The sequence below is a fragment of the Dromaius novaehollandiae genome, chromosome Z (genome assembly GCF_036370855.1).
Source record: "Dromaius novaehollandiae isolate bDroNov1 chromosome Z, bDroNov1.hap1, whole genome shotgun sequence".
In the NCBI taxonomy this organism is placed as follows: domain Eukaryota; kingdom Metazoa; phylum Chordata; class Aves; order Casuariiformes; family Dromaiidae; genus Dromaius; species Dromaius novaehollandiae.
In genome coordinates this window covers 27,191,209-27,207,085 of record NC_088132.1, presented here as the reverse complement: position 1 = coordinate 27,207,085, position 15,877 = coordinate 27,191,209, and the positions used below count along the sequence as shown (strand labels likewise).

At 38.3% G+C, this 15,877-nt stretch overlaps 1 protein-coding gene across 1 annotated transcript in view; it reads left to right on the top strand.

The window, feature by feature from the left end:
- The window catches only part of LOC112983253 (guanine nucleotide-binding protein subunit alpha-14), an 88,462-nt gene that overhangs the window by 33,922 nt on the left and 38,663 nt on the right, over nucleotides 1–15,877 (top strand). The window contains exon 2 of the mRNA XM_026100244.2: nucleotides 3,527–3,711. Within this exon, the coding sequence (XP_025956029.1) occupies nucleotides 3,527–3,711 (185 nt within the window). The remainder of the gene's footprint in view (nucleotides 1–3,526; nucleotides 3,712–15,877) is intronic.

The window sequence follows — 15,877 nt, the reverse complement described above, 5'->3', positions numbered from 1 at the left end:
CACAGAAGGAAGACTGTGCGCCCTGCTTAAGGTCAGGGTAGGGAGCACAAAGCATTTAAATCAACCGTGTTTTCAGCGTTAGGAAAGGTCGAAGGGTAAAACAGGGTGGTTCTGTTTAGTAGCCATGTATTTAACTCACTTGAATAGGCAATTTGCCTTTGCTGTAGGTTGATATAAATTAGATCAAGTAAGGCAATAAAACCCGCTAACCTTAATTTCCTCAAAAACAACAACAAAACCAAAAAACCCCCCAAACCCTGATGCATATAGGGAAGAATTGTAGCTTTGATTACAGATGATCTCCTCAAGCCTAGCCCCATCTCTGCCAGGCTACCTTTGCTTTGTGTGGTTCTTGGAACAAAGCATCTTTGTTTAAAAATTAAAAGTGGATATACAGTGCTATGTCTGACTTCTTCCGTGTCTCTGCAATCTATAGACTTTTCCTTCTATATTTTATGCTCTCTTTACTTTTTCCTACCTTTTTCTTCTGTGATGAAATGTCTTGCTCTCTTTCCTTAAAAGAAAACAAAACTGCCTTTGCTTTAGGTTTATGCCTAATTTTGGTATGTGGTTATGTATCCCTGAAAGTAAAGTTAACAGTTTCACAGTGATTTTTCTTCAACTCAAACATTAGTAGAGGGCACTGCTGTAATGTGATAGGACTGTTTATTCTGAGTTGTATAAAAGTTAGGCCAACAGTTCAACATGGATTAATCAGCGTGTTTTCCCCTCAAAAATAAGGGTTCTGCTGGCAGTGGAAAAGTCTGGTTTTTGTTTTCTTTGTGTGCATGCTTTTTTATTTAAACTGAATTATATTTGAATTGTATTTATGTTGATTTCTTTAAAGCTGGCATGCCAGGACTGCCTATCTGAGGGCTGTGATATGTAATACAACATCAGTGTTTTACTAAAACAAATTCCTTCAGGAACTTGTGTTTTCCATGTATTCCAACATATCTCTCTGTTCCATCTCTCTCAAGTAAACCAATACAATGCCAAAACTGAAAAAGAAAAAATCCAAAACAGTTGTTGAAAGAACAGCTACACTAATCTTCTTTTTGCAGATATCAGTACTAAAAGTATTTCTTATTGCTTGATTAAAAAGTTGCTTCGCTTTTGAGCTCATGAGCGCTGTAGGTCCAGTTGCCTGGAGAGTACAGCTGGGCTAGCAATGTCCTAGAGAAGGGTTGTTGAAGAATATTGGCTGGAATGAAAAACGGCTACGACTTTGAAGGAAAGTCCTCAAGAGGGGATGCAAAACAGGAAAGGTCATTGGACCTTTATGGTAGGGAGTAGAATAAGAACTGATGACAGTTGTAAGTGTTTCAGAAAAATGGCTATGATATACAAATAACACATGATAACATATTACACTTTACCAGATGATTCGTTTTTTTCTTGTTATCAGTGTTTATGCTTGGAGCACTGTAGTTGCATGATCTTTCAGTAATGATATACGATGGCCTACTATGGTACTGAGATACAGTATGGAGAAGTAGGGACCGACTGTATTTTCGAGATACAGTATGATGAGGTGAGGACTGACTTTTTCTGTTATTGCTGAAGGAAAGATCACTGTCCTCACTGTGCTGTTGATGCATTTTCTGACATCTAGTGGCAATAACTGTAAATTACTGGAAGATTGTTAATGGGCATACCGTCTTACTAGCAAATAAGTTTTAGTAGAGGGGTGAAGGCAATCCTTTTAATCAGTCAAAATGCATTTAATTTCTCATCTTCCTAAGGATTACAGTGAGGGCTTTAAGAAAAAAATATAAGTATTTTTGCCCTTGTGCCACCCTTTACTTGGGAAAGAACAAGAAAGTGTGGTCTGTGACTCTCTTTTTATATAAGCTCTAAGGGATAGGACTGGGTTTGTTTGGTTGCGTAGCTCTGAGGCTGAATAACAGAAAAGTTGCAGGAGATGATAGAAAAGCTGGGAAAGAGGTTGGGCAGTCACACAACAAATTTTTCTGCTGATACAGTGTTACGTTTGTAAGGATGACTGAAAAATTGCAGAAGGCTATCATGAGAACGGGCAGGGAAATGGCAGATAAAGCTAATTGTAGATTGATCTAAAGTGATGCAGATGGAGAACTAGATAGCGTTGCATGCTCTTTGTTTCACTCCCAGTACAGAAAGCATTATGATGCCAACTCCAAAATTCGTATTTTAGGCCATGCTCTTGATAGCGTTTGAAGTTTTTGTCTTCTCACTGTATCTCAGAGGTGCAACAGAACTGAGATAGCTTTAGCAAGGGTAAGAGGGGTGATCAAGGTATGGTGTATTTTCCCCATGAGAACTCAACCAGGCAGGTTAGGGCTTTTAAACCTGGAAAAGCTACAGCTGAAGGTGACTGTGATAGAGATCTACGTGTGTGGAGAAGGCAGATGAGGGGATTTGTTGAATACAATACGCAGAAATGAAGGTAGGAGGATCCATCTCAGAACAGATGAAAGGAGAGAGGTCTTTGTGCAGTGGGGGATAGAGCTCTGGAGCTCCCTGCTGACGCACCTTGTGGGTGCAAAACCATGCCTTTAAGGGGAGGCTTGTCGAGTTCTTGAGTGATCCAGTGGGGTTACCAAATAGGTGACAATCCCGCAAAGCAAGCCCTACACTGCAAAGGATACTGGGAGGGTTTTGTGGGGAAGTATCTCATATTTTGGCCCTGTTTTCACTCTTCTCTTGGCCTCCATTTACAAACTTGATTGAAGATGACATTGGGCTGGTTTGACCCTTAATATCAGTCAGTACAGACATTCTTCTGTTGTAATATTAATAGGAAAGAACAGAGAAACAGGCTTGAATCCTGAATAATGCTAGGAAATACATTATCATAACCTATAACTAGACTTAAAGCAATGTGTACATGCAGAATATTACTTGATTGATGTAAGTTCATACATAACTATAAAATCTGTTATTTTTTGTTTTTATAGCGTTAATTTTCAAAGAGTAGCTGACATAAATGAATGCATTTTTCGTAATTTCAGTTAGCACGTTTTCAGTCGGTACTTTGATATAAAACTCATTAGAAATGTGAAACCAAGCTATGTAGCCTAAGGATAGAATTCTTCCCTAAGCTCAGGATAAATGCAGGCTTTATTATGAAGATGTAAATGGTGCATAAACTTTGTGCAGACTTTCAACACTGAAGAATTTCATCCTTACAAAAAATTTTTTATGTAACTTCTGCTTACGGGATGCTTAGATCAGACATGATAGGATGTATTATGTTAAGCTATTTTTATGTATCACTTACCAAAAATCCCCAAACCCAGAAATACAAATATTTTGTTTAAAACAGTATAGATTATGGAAAATAGAAGACTCAGAAATGATGCTGAAGTGATACAGTTATTGATGATTTTTATGCTTGGTCAGACAAGGTATGCTTCATTGCATACTCTACAGAAAAAAACGTTTACTTTATTACTGTAGAGATGTAAACTCACATAACTTCTCAACCACCAGGATTTACAAATATTACACTCTTTCTCCTCTCTTTTTTTTCTCCCATGTGCAGGCACCGGAGAAAGTGGAAAGAGTACTTTCATCAAACAAATGAGGATTATTCATGGATCAGGTTACACAGAAGAAGACAGGAAAGGCTTCACAAAACTGGTTTACCAGAATATATTTACTGCCATGCAAGCTATGATCAGGGCCATGGACACTCTCAAGATACAGTACACATCGGAAGAGAACGAGGTAAGAAAGAACCAAGAAAGTACTAGTTTCCATGCCTGAAATTTCAGTTTGTACAGAAGTGGTTTGAGTCTTAAGTTTCTACAAGCAGAACACTGAAAATCCACATGTCCCACAAGGAATTTCCTGCACCACAGTCTGATTTTCCAGAACAAAGCGGGGCTCCTGTTGAAAACAGGGCTCTGTGCAGGGGAATGGCGGATGGGGGATGGAGTTGGGACTGGGTAAGGAAACAGAAATTTCAAAGTTGCAGGTTGTTCATAAGTAGAAAATTTTTTTAAAAATCTATATTATAGACTGTTCGTGACAGCAATATGCACAGAACCTGGTTTGTCAGTAGAGCTCCAGAATGAAGAACTTTAGACGTCTTGTAGGAAGACGTCAAATCTGTTGGATGCTGGTATATGTTGAAATATACCGCTTAGAGCCCTTTTGTAGCCTTGACAGCAACCTTTAGGCACTTACTAACCTGAAAATGTAGAATGTCTTCTCTAACCTTTTTTAGTTTGAATGTGTATGTCATACAATTATATTTTTTGGGTAGTTAGGATTACACAAAACTTTTTTCTGCTTTGGTTAAACCAATTACATCCTCCCTGGGGTATTTTCTGTTGATGTGGGGGGGGGAATGCAGCCTAGTTTTTAAGGCTTGTCATGTTCTAAAAAGTGTTTATTTGCTCAAGTATCATGCAGAACATGTAAAGCAAATTATTGGGATGTTTGTTTAACTTAAGCAGGAGTTGCAGTTAGCTAAGTTTTGGTGTTGCTGTAGGGAAGATTGTGTGTAGGTAGTGTCAAGGCAGAAGTTTACAGAATTTATGTTTGGTTGGTTTTTTTATTGAAGTATTATGAGGAAAATGTAGCTGGTAAACTGCTTTTTGTCAAAAAAAATCATCACCTATGGAGAATATAAAGAAAAGCTCAGATCAGGCTTCTTTGATTTTTTTTTTAATTGTTTTATATAGTGTATTCTCCTTTGGGCTAGAGAAAAGAGATAGAAGATAGAAGGTAATTTGTTGGGTAAAATAAAGGGTTGTAAAAATTTTTTTATTTTCTTATCTTAGAAGGAACAGTGCCAGGAAAAACAAATTTTGGATTTGAGAGAGCCAGGGTGTTAGGATGATTCATTCCTACATAGGAAGAATATTCTGAGGGTCAATAAATTGTTCTTCATAAAAACACTTTAGCTCTTCAGGAAGAAGGTGCTTGCAGAAATGGAAAATATGATCTGTGAATATGCTTTTTAAAAAAAAAAAATTATTTGACATCCTAATTCAGATGTGTGTGTTATCACAAAAAACAATGATAATCAGAATGTATTTGTAGAAATGCATTTGCACTGTCTCTTACTGAATATTGGATTTTGGTTTTTTTCTTCTTCTTATTAAGAACAAAATACAGAGACTTACTCAGCAGCCAAGTTTTCCTCATTCTGGCTCTGCGAGTTGAGCTGGATTGTTTCCATCTCATCAGCCCATAACACAGTGTTCTGGCCACATTGTGTTCCTGATGATAGCTGTGATGGCAGTGTCTTCAGATTTGGTCGATTATAATGCTATTTGCACAGTTATTGGAGAAGGGCAGAATTTGGTCTGGTGTTTCTTTATTAAAGGTAACAGTGCTAAGTGAAAAGCTCAGCTTTGGTGACAGTAAAATCATTCTGCTTATACATCGAGAAGCTCTTGAGACACAACAGGGTGACAATCACATACAGCTTCAGTCACTTTGTAGGAGATGGCTGTATTTTAATCCTTCATTTAGATGATGAATATAATGTGAAGTGTTATCAACTGTATAATTGCCTTTCATTAAAGGACTGCAAACCAGGTAATGCTAAACAGTTAACAATAGCAGTGGTAAACACCATGGTTCCCATTTTGGGAATAACCATATCCAGTAATCATACCAGAGTGTCCAGAGTGCTTCTTTGTGCTTTTGTGTCCATCTTCTCCCTGACAGCCCTCCTTTTCCTTGAAGGAGTCCGTTCCCTCGGGCCCTTTTAATAGCTTTTCTGCTTTTCTTTTATCCAGCTTGTTCCTTCACTGGTTCAGATTTTCTCCTCCCTGGGCCCTGAAATTCTGTGGCTGCTGAATCTGTCTTGATTTAGTGTTTTTTGTAGCAGAGAACAGATTGTTCTGTGCTACGTCTCTCTTCCCTGTAAATGTGACATCTGTGCAAATCTGTAACTTATGGATGGACTGAATATCCAAACAGGCTTCTTAATGTTTGCAAATAAAAGCAAACTTTGTAGAAGGTCTTTAAAGAGGTTTCTTATTGCTATTGTCAGATATAAGTATTTAAATACATAATCTGACTCCCTACAAGTGCTGAACAGTTTCTAACTGCCATGGACTGTGCTGCATTAAGATGGGCAGGGTTTTGGGTGGTGGGGTTTGGTTTGGTTTGGTTGTTGTTTAGCTGCTTGGACAAACTGCTCATCTGTGTGTGTGTATATATGTATATTTACATATATACATATGGTTGACCTCTATCTTATTTTAGTAGTACTTTCTCTGAGCAGGCAATTTTCTTCCTGACTTCAGATTGTACGCTCTTTAGGATACTTTGTCCCATCTTCAGTTTGAAGTTGGAAGGCATCATGGCATATTTAGGGTATATTTTAAGCTTAAATCCTGCAGACGCTTAGGAACCTAATTATTCAAGGAATAATTATAGTACTTTCTGAAGCCCAGGAAACATATTTAATGTTACCTTAGTGGAAATATTTGGGATAGGAAAGATTTTCAGGGAATCATTTGTAAATGGTATTTGAATATTTTTCTTATTTCTTTTTTTCTTATAATTGACTCAGGTTTTTGGTTCAATGACTATTAGATCTTCTGTTATGGATAACAAATTTTGCTTTAGCTGTTACATACGTTGCAGCATAGGAGGTAACTTCCGATCATGAACACTGAAATTAAAGAAGTCCTCACACCTGTTGGTAAATTGAAATATATTAATTATATAATAATAATAATTATATTATTAAATTTCTAGAATGTTATTACAAGACAAATGATGTTTGAAAAGCATATTTATTGTGCTTGCTTATTTAAGCTTCACTTATTTTACTTTGAAAGGGAAAAAGACTGAAAGACAAAAAAAAAAGGGGGGGGGGGGAAGGCCATAATATTGTTTATGTAACAGTAATGCCTAAAGGATTGAAGATTATCAAACTATATTTTTTTGTGTTCATTCTCTTTAACAGATGTATTTTTACCCAGTCATTCTGAGCACTGCTTTTTCATGTCTGTTTTATGTATATTTTTGGAATGTATCTATTATTTGAAATTATTTTTGCCCTGCTTAAGACCATTCTATGAAACTTGCTGCTAGAGGTAAGCTACTGGAAAGAAAGCATGTTTATTGTCTGTATGCCAGTTTTGCAATGACATAAGGTAGAAATTGGTGGAAACTGAGTCTTGGTTAGGTGTCCAGTTAGAGTAGAACATCACTTGTTCCTTCCATGTGATGGTAGGGACAGTCAAAAAGCATGCCTGAAGCTAATGGTAGCCCGTGTCTTGGCTTCTCTGGGAAATTGTGATTGAGCTACTGTGAATATTAAGGTTTGAAAGTGGAAGGGAGAGTGCCCATGTGAGGCAGATAGATATGAGAAATCAGTTGATAGCTGAGAAGTAGTAAAAGCTCCTTTTCATTTGTCCCAGAATTTTTTTCTATCTACTTACAGTCAAAGAGAAGAAAAAAAACTTGAAATAAAAGGAGGAAAAGACTAGGTGGTGCTGAAGGAAGCAAAGTTACAACATTCCATTTGTGAATATGCATCCATCTTCAAAGGCCGCTTTAAAAATATTTCTGAGTTTCTTAAATCTGCCAGTCAGTCACAGTTTGCTGTATGACAGTGTAGGAGAAAGAAGCTGTTTAAGCCTTGACTGCACTGGATGCATTTTAGAATACTAGTTCACCAAAAATTTTCCCTCAACTTGTGAACTAACACCTATCTTATATTCTAGGTAACTCACTCTCCTTTCCTTCTCCACTTAACAACAGTAGAAGTTTCAACTTATTTGCATTAAAAAAAAAAAAGTATACACATAGGCTGCTGAGAAGACCTTTTGGTGTAGCTCTTTAGTGTGAGGGTCATGGAATAGGAATCCAGTCCTGTTGTTGTGGTTGGTTTGCTTTTTAAAATACTCTGGTGAGATGACAGTACATATGTTTGCAATTAGCAGCAGATCTTTGTGGCAATGTGAACAATGATATTTTTTTTTCGTAAGGAGAAAACAGAATACTGTGTAAAAAAAGAACTTTAGAAAGAACTCCTCATGTTTTATCTTCAAAAAATTGCCTACTTTTCATAAGTAATAAACTACTATCTTTGCATCTTACAAATTTCTCTGGTATGAGTGTTGGCAAAATTAACATTAGTCTGACCAAAAGAAGTACTACACTGCCAAAAATGAATTTTACAGGACAGGTAATTTGCCTACCTCAAAAAAAGTGCAGTGCAAAAAGCAGAGGACAGTAGGATGTGACCTGGGAATTACTGAAGAAACCCATGAAACTGGGACAAATGGAAAACACAGTAAAGAATAATTACTGGTTGATTCTTTGGATGGTTGCAGTTGATGATGTGGAAAATGGCAAAACACAATTCTTCCTGTCTGCAAGTTTTAAACCTTAGCAGAGAAACCATTACTCATGGCAGATGCTTTATGTTAAGAGTGATCTGACTGTGACCTACTTAATGCACTTAAAAATACTTTTTTATTACAGTCAAATTTAACTTTAAAGACGCCGTGCTTGGGTGACTGATTTTCATTGTGCTAGCATTAATGCAGGTGAGAAAGGGCTGGAATTTACCGGCAATCTCGATGTATTTTTAGCAGTTTATTTTATAGAGACTCTAATTCAAAACACTCCAAAATACATTGCATGCTCGTTCATAATAGATGTGTTAAATCTTGGGCCAAAGCCTGAAACATGGATCTAGGTATTCCTAAACAGAGGTTTCAACTTGCTTTCCCAAGGAAATGACACTTACATGACCAGGCTATTTTTATCTGTCTTTTGAACCTTCTATCTGATTTCAGCTGAATTCAACAAAGAGGTTAAAGTGGAAAAAAAAGAGATTTCTCAGCTTCTCCAAGTTTAGTGCTGCTAGTCAGGTAAGAATAGATGAAGTAGAAAGCTTCACTAAGTACTGCAATTGAGGTAAAAAGCAGAGGAGAAGTCCCTTTCAAAGTACCCGCTATAGGACCTGGGGTTCAGATAGTCACAAAATATAACCCTGGGAAACCAAGGAGTTATTTAGCTGCCCACTTATGGACCTGTAGCATCATACGTGCAGTCACCTGGGCATGCAGTATCTGATCGTCAGCTTGCTCCCTGGAAGGGCATGGATTTGTCTCAGATTTTATGTATTTTCTGCTAGCCTTCATCGGCCAGGACCTCCAGTATTTGGTGCTGTGTAGAAAGGCAGGAGATGTTTGCTTGTAGGCAGCTAATTCATCCCCCAGGTCTCGCTAGTTCTGTTGCCCACATAGCACTGTGTTTTATATTTTGATCAGATACATCTTTCTGTGGGAGGGGAAGAGGATAAGGAAGTTATTTTTTGAGAGAGATTCTAGAGAACGAGATGCAAGTATCTGCCTTGGGGGATTAAAGTTGTGTGCTGTTATACATGAACAAATATAAATCATGTTAATGCTGGATTAACAGCTCACCACTTGGAAGTTGGGAAGAAACTTTTCCGCTTCTCAGACCACCACCTTCCCTTCCCTTTGCTCTTGCCACACATGGGGTGTGTGTGTGTTTGGTTGTGGGTTGTATGCGTGTCTGTTCACATAAGAGTATGTGAGATGTTTTAGGGATATATATATTTTTTTTACACTCCAAAGACTTGAGCGTGCTCTGTTGTGTTTAAAAGTTGCCAGCTCCTTTGAATGGTGGAGGTCCCATTCTGGTTGAAGTCATAGTATAAGTGTGTGTTATTAGTAATTGGCATTATTGCCTATAGCGAGACCTATTGGAATGTTCTATGTGTCTGTAAACAGATGGACCATGGCTTCCTCTTACTTTAAAAACTTCTGAGTTTCTCTAGCATGGTGTCTTATTAATGATGTGAAGACTGGAATCTACTTCATTTACTTATCCTCTCTGTATAAAGGAGAAGTTATTTGCATCGTTTGCATTGCTCTATTGAGTTTAAGTAAAATATGACTGACTGACTCTCTCCAGATTTAGAGTCATTATTTTTTCCTTTCTCTTTGGTAAACTCAGTCTCATTGGCAGAGTTCCTTCCTAAATAATTTCGAGAAAGATCTAGGTGTAACAACAATATTGGCATGCTTTGGCTATCCTTAGCACTCAAGCTCCAGCTACCTACTTGTCTCTTTTCTGGTGAAACTGCTATATTTGTTTGTCATTCCAAATAATTGGCTGTTGCTTAGAAATCTTCAGGCATTTGTTTACCTTTAAACTCTTAGAGCTACCAGAAATCTAACAGAATTTTCTCTATTTTTTTTCACAAACCCATTCTGTGTCTCTCTTGTTATATAGCTCTTCTTTTTTTTTTTCTCCATCAGTAAAATCTTACGTTTAAGTTCTATGTATTTTCATGTTGGTTTTTAGTCTCTTGCAATAGGGGAGATGGTTTACCTTACCAGAAATGTAGAGCTAAGCTTTCTTTTTTTTTTTTTTTTTTTTTTTTGGTACTTATTACTAGTGTGTTTTGGATGTTTTAGGATAAATCGTGTAAACAGCTTGAACTGGAAGAATATCACAAGCAGAAGAGTGTAAAGGAAGAATAAGTATATCTTAGAAAAGATACACAGTTAAGGCTTGTGGCAGAGAAGTGAAGGAAAGAAAAAGGATTTTGTGTGCATGTATGTGCATGTAAAGGATTTTTAAGGAAGTTTGGGCTGAACTGACTTAGTTGGATGTCTAAAATGACTTTCTCTCATCTTAATATGTTTGGATTTCCTTTAACATTGATTTTGAATTTCTGCGGTCCTGGTCTTTGGGGTAGTTACATAATCCCTTTTGTAGAAGGAATATTTTTCCTCTAGAAATACTAATAAGCACACACATGTTTTAAATGCTGTTATTTTTCAGAAGACCAAAGCTGATGGATACCAGCTTCATGATGAGAAACATTAAAATTTCTCTTGCCTATAGTTGGGCCTCTATTTTCCTAAATCTGAAAGTTTAGCCAGAAGTGTAACAGTAGAGCTGCTGAACATTTCAAGATCTGCCCAAGTTCTTAGGAAACATTGATCCAACCTAAATGAATTTTGTCCAAGTTTTGGAGTTCCAGCCTCTGCTACCACAATTGGGTACTTCTCAGTGTTGATGATTTGTTACACTTTTTCCAAAAAGTGCCAAATCTGTACCTTCTGGAATTCATTGAGGCCTTCTCTTTTGACATGGCTTTTCACCTAAAATGTTCTAATTTTATAGTTCTCATTCCTGTGCAGCGTTAGCATAACTTACGCATAAGTAACTAGGCGGAATTGTACAGTGTTATGAGAAACTGGGCAGCAGATCAGTAGTTAATTCATTGCACCAAGTTCTTCTCTCCCTTTACGCTGATATAAATTGTACTGGCATAAGCAAGACATATAAGAAGTGATCTGATAATAAAAAGAGAGGACTGCAATGATCACAAAACAATCAGTGATGTAGAGCTAGCAAGTGAATGCTTCAGACATAAGTTTTGTGCTCCAAAATAAAGGGCTGCATATGCAGGCAAACACTAGAAAGATACGTACAAGTGGTTAGCAGCTTTTGGCTTTTTAGAGTAGACTTTAATGTTCTGCAGACCAGACATCCTTGCTGCTCCCTGTACTCCTTCCTTCATAACAACCAACTAATTCCATTGCCTTCTTTGCGGCTGCAAAGGCATCGTTTATTGGTAACTGAAACAAAATGAAGCTTAGTTAACACATCTGTTAACGGCGTGCAAGATGGAGCAGAGTCCAGTTCCCTCGTTCTTCATGCTGTAGGCTAGAGAGATGAAGAAGAGTAAAACTTTGTTTTAGAAACTGAAACGAGGTCACTGAACAAAGACTGCTGTGGCCAAGTACGCTGTCTCCGCCAGCTCCTCTGTCAGAAGTTGCTGCTTCTGTATGGGAAGCGCGTGCCTCTGGCGCTGCCGCCCAACTTCAGTCTGGCAAATTCGCATCTGTAATTGTCACAATAAAATTAGCCGGAGTTCATCTCTCAGAGCCCTTGGTCAGTAGGATGAGGGTAAAAATTACTCTGAAGCAGGGAGCAACTATAAATTGTCATTTTCAAAGGATTTGTCAAAAGCTTGTGGAAGCTAATTGTTAAGAACAATGTAAAGCTCTGCATTTTCTGATTTGCTGTCAGGAGATGGAGACTGGATCGGTCCTAGAGGAGGATGAAAGTATGTGTCACAGCTGGAGGCCTTTGATATGTGTGCACAACTGGCTGTTTTAAAGATGTGTTCTCTGTGTCAAAGACTGTAAGACTGTTTTTGCTGATGACTTTTTCCAGTTAATGAAGTTTCATTGCACAGTCTTCATTGTGTACTTTACTTTTATTAACAAAGAAATAAGTTATGTGTGTGCAGTTGAAAAACCTTCATTCTAAGAAGGAAGACATTGACTTTATCTTACAGAAATATTTACTGTAGTGTGAGACTAACTCCTTTCAGTGGAAAATTTAAGGAATTTTTAATGGAAAGTTTAATGGGTATTTTTATAAGGGAAAATTGACAAATTTCTATGCTGCTGCAATCAAATCTTTTAATGAACAAGAAGACAAATAAATTAACGGCACATGAAAAGACCAATTAGTAGCAACTCAGCCAAAATCACTTAAATCAGCATCTGCTGTCATGCTAAAAGTGAAAAAGCCACTTCAGAAAGGGAGGCAGCTAGAAAACTCCTCCAGGCCTACTCTTTCCTTAGTGCTAAAATCTGTGGCACGTTTTGTGAATTTACAATCTGCCGACAAAATTACTCTTCAGAATAAACTTGCCCCAGTGAAGAAGTGCTTTTAGTGTTAGCCTATTTCATAGCAAACAACATGGTGCCATTTTTTACTTTTTTCTTTTCTTTCCATGTATTGAAACGTGATGCATGTAGATCTTTTCATGATGTAATTTAGATATTCTTGCTTTGAATAAGCTGGTTCTACAGACCCTTATAGTGCTGCTGGTCAGCAAGCCTCCATACCTGCCCTTTTTGCAGGGAAAGATAAGCAGCGCTTTTTAGGACAGAAAATGCTACTCTTCGACTGACTGTCTCTTTGTGTGTGGTCGGTTGGTTTTTCTTGTGAGCTATTTCCGCTGCCTCGATGTTTGCCTAGGAGAGGAATTTAGAGGCACTGAGGAAGCCCGCTGCCGTCTGCAGGTTGTGCTGTCAACGCGCAGCCCAGAGGCTTCCCTAGTGAAGCGGGACTGAGGGTCCTTTCTCTGGACAAGAGGATATTGATTGTGTTATCTGTTTTTGAGGATTGGACAACTCTGATTAGGTGTTGTGCTCTGTAGCTGTCAGTTGAAAAGTCTATCAAGGTCCTATTTGCTTGTGTAAAACAAAGATTTGGATACCTCTGACATGTAAAGCACTTGTCCATAGAGCAACAAAAGTACAGCAAATTAAGGCCAGCCAGATATGTGTATGTATATGTTGACTTTCCCCTTCATAAAATTGTGGACGGTGGTGTTCATTGTGAATTTAGCTTTGCTGAGAGCCAGAAGGCTGGGAGCGGTAGCAGGGGGAAGGCAAGCTGGGGCCGTGCAGACCGGCAGCTCACAGGAGAGGGAAGTCTGCATCAAAGATCAGTGCCTTTCAAAATCACTCTTTCTGTCACTTGTTTCTCATCATCTTAATTTCCTGTTGAAAATCTGCAACAGTGTAGACTGTATCTTACTTGGTGGATGTTTAATAGTGGGCATAAATCCTGAATTCTTGCTGAGCAGTGAGGTTTTGTGTGTACAGTTTGAAAAATCCTAGTTCTTAGAAAAAGACCACAATGTATAGTAGAGTTGGTGAATCTGCCACAAGGTTATAACACATTTCAAAGCAGGAACAGAATAAATATAGATAGTCAGTAGGGAGTCCACATTAAAAAGAAAAAGGATGAGAAAGCTATAATAACATGTGCAGCTATTTGTGGGATTTAAGGAATTGATGAATTTACAGGGAACGACTTCAAGTCAGATTTGGTTTCTCTAGCATATCCTTGTGAACAAGTTTGGTAAAACAAAGTTCTGTACTAAAAATGTTAAAGGCAATTCATTTTTATTTGGGAATTAGAATTGTTTTTTGAATCTTACAGTGAGACTAAGTTTCTCTGCCACTTTTGAAAATCACTTTTGCTTAAATTCTGATTCTTCCTGCATCTGCAGTTCATGTTTAGATGCCTAAAGTTCTAGACATGTTCTGCAATTTTGAAATGTCTAATATTTCTTTAAGGATTTTTTTCCAATTTGAAGTACACTTTCTGAAAAGGTTGGCAGAAACCTCGTGTGAAAAATGGTGGGAATTGGCAGGCACACTTTACAAATGGAAGTCTAGCTGTGCAAGGCAGAGGAAACTGCAAAGCTGGTGCCTGTCAGGGTAGGGATTGTTCATTGAATATAGGGTGACAATTTGATTATATAAACAGAGTAATGGCCAGCACTTAAAAATGGGTGCCTAAAAGCTGAGCGCGTTGCCGAAGCTCTCCTGAGAGAGGAGCTGCATTGACACAAGCTAGTAACGGTGTCTTGGCATAACTACCTGAAGAAGCGTGAAGAACACGACGGTGCTGACAGTGACTCTTATGCACTCATCAGTATTTGTTTGTCCGCGTTGCCACAGTGAGAACGCTCTGACAGTCTATGAGCCTTCTGCCATGGGTGCAAGCAGAATTTCTCATCAACTCTTGCATTTGCACACAAGCGTCTGAGCGTTTCAGCGCTCTAGTTGTGCGTTCAAACCATGTGCGCTAACGTGAGCGAAAGGCTTAATTCTGGGAATTAAGTGATATAATAGGCAAGTGGATAACGGGCTAAGAGATAACTTTCAGGAAAAGAGGAGGGTTTGAGCTCTACCTGGCAGGTGATGTAGTGGGGGGCCCTCTGAGCAGTGCAGGAAGAGAGAGTCTGGAAAACAGGTAGCCCAGAAGGCTCTGGAGCATTCCTCTCAGTGGAGACCTGAGAGGCCCTTTTGGTATTTGTGGACCTGACGTCCCCAAGCTCTCGTCTGCCTCTTTTTATTGGAGAGAGGCATGGTTGGACAGCTATGGGGGGTGAAAGCGATTCCTGAGCTGAGGCAATACCAATGTGCAGGTTGAAATACGTTCTGGACATCCTTCTGAGAGCACTAAGGCTCTATTGCAACATAGGAAGGAAAACAGTATCCCTGGATCAACATCAGCCAACCTCATGAGACCTGAGATCTGTGGAAATGACTGCTTTGATAATTACTATATTCATAACTTGCATTCAGACATGAGAGTTTAAGTGCCTATTATCTTGGAGAACCTGGGTGCTGAGAGCAGCCACAGTAATGGCAGGATGTTTGTGCATTTTAGACCCTGCTTATGATTGCCAGTTTGCTTAAAATAGCTACAGTGATTAATCAAAGCCACAAAGCTCTCTTTGTCCCGAGACTAAAATGAAAGTAAACATTTTAATAGTAGAAACTTATAATCCTAGATTATTCGATGCATGTGTACAACTGAATTTGGTTTAGTAAGTCTAGCCGTAGCATAGGGTTGTGCAGCATGTGTGCAGGCAGTACAGTCATAACGTCTGTGGCAACAGAAGTAAGTAACGGCTGTTTTCCAGGCTTCAATTTCATTTGTTGCTATTGCAACGATAATTTGTTTTTAACTGATTTTGCCTGATTATGCAGTCTGAAGACTTTAGCCATATCTTAGATTTTAAACATATTTAGAGTGCATTAAAAATGTTCTGCAGCTCATGAAGTACCTATATCAATTATTTTATAGATATTTATCCAAACTTAAAAGCAGCATTCCTTGATCTTTTTATATCCAGTTTACATATTGAGACCGCTTGGGAGAAAAAGTTTTTTGTATTATCTGTGTTCTGCATTAACACACAGTTGGTCAGTTTGTTGGAAATTAGCATTAATCAGTTCAGACTCAGAACATTTCAGGTAGAGATGCATCTAACTATGGACTGTGGGAAGTCGGTCAAGAAGGAAATTGGAATTTGGAAGGTGCACTT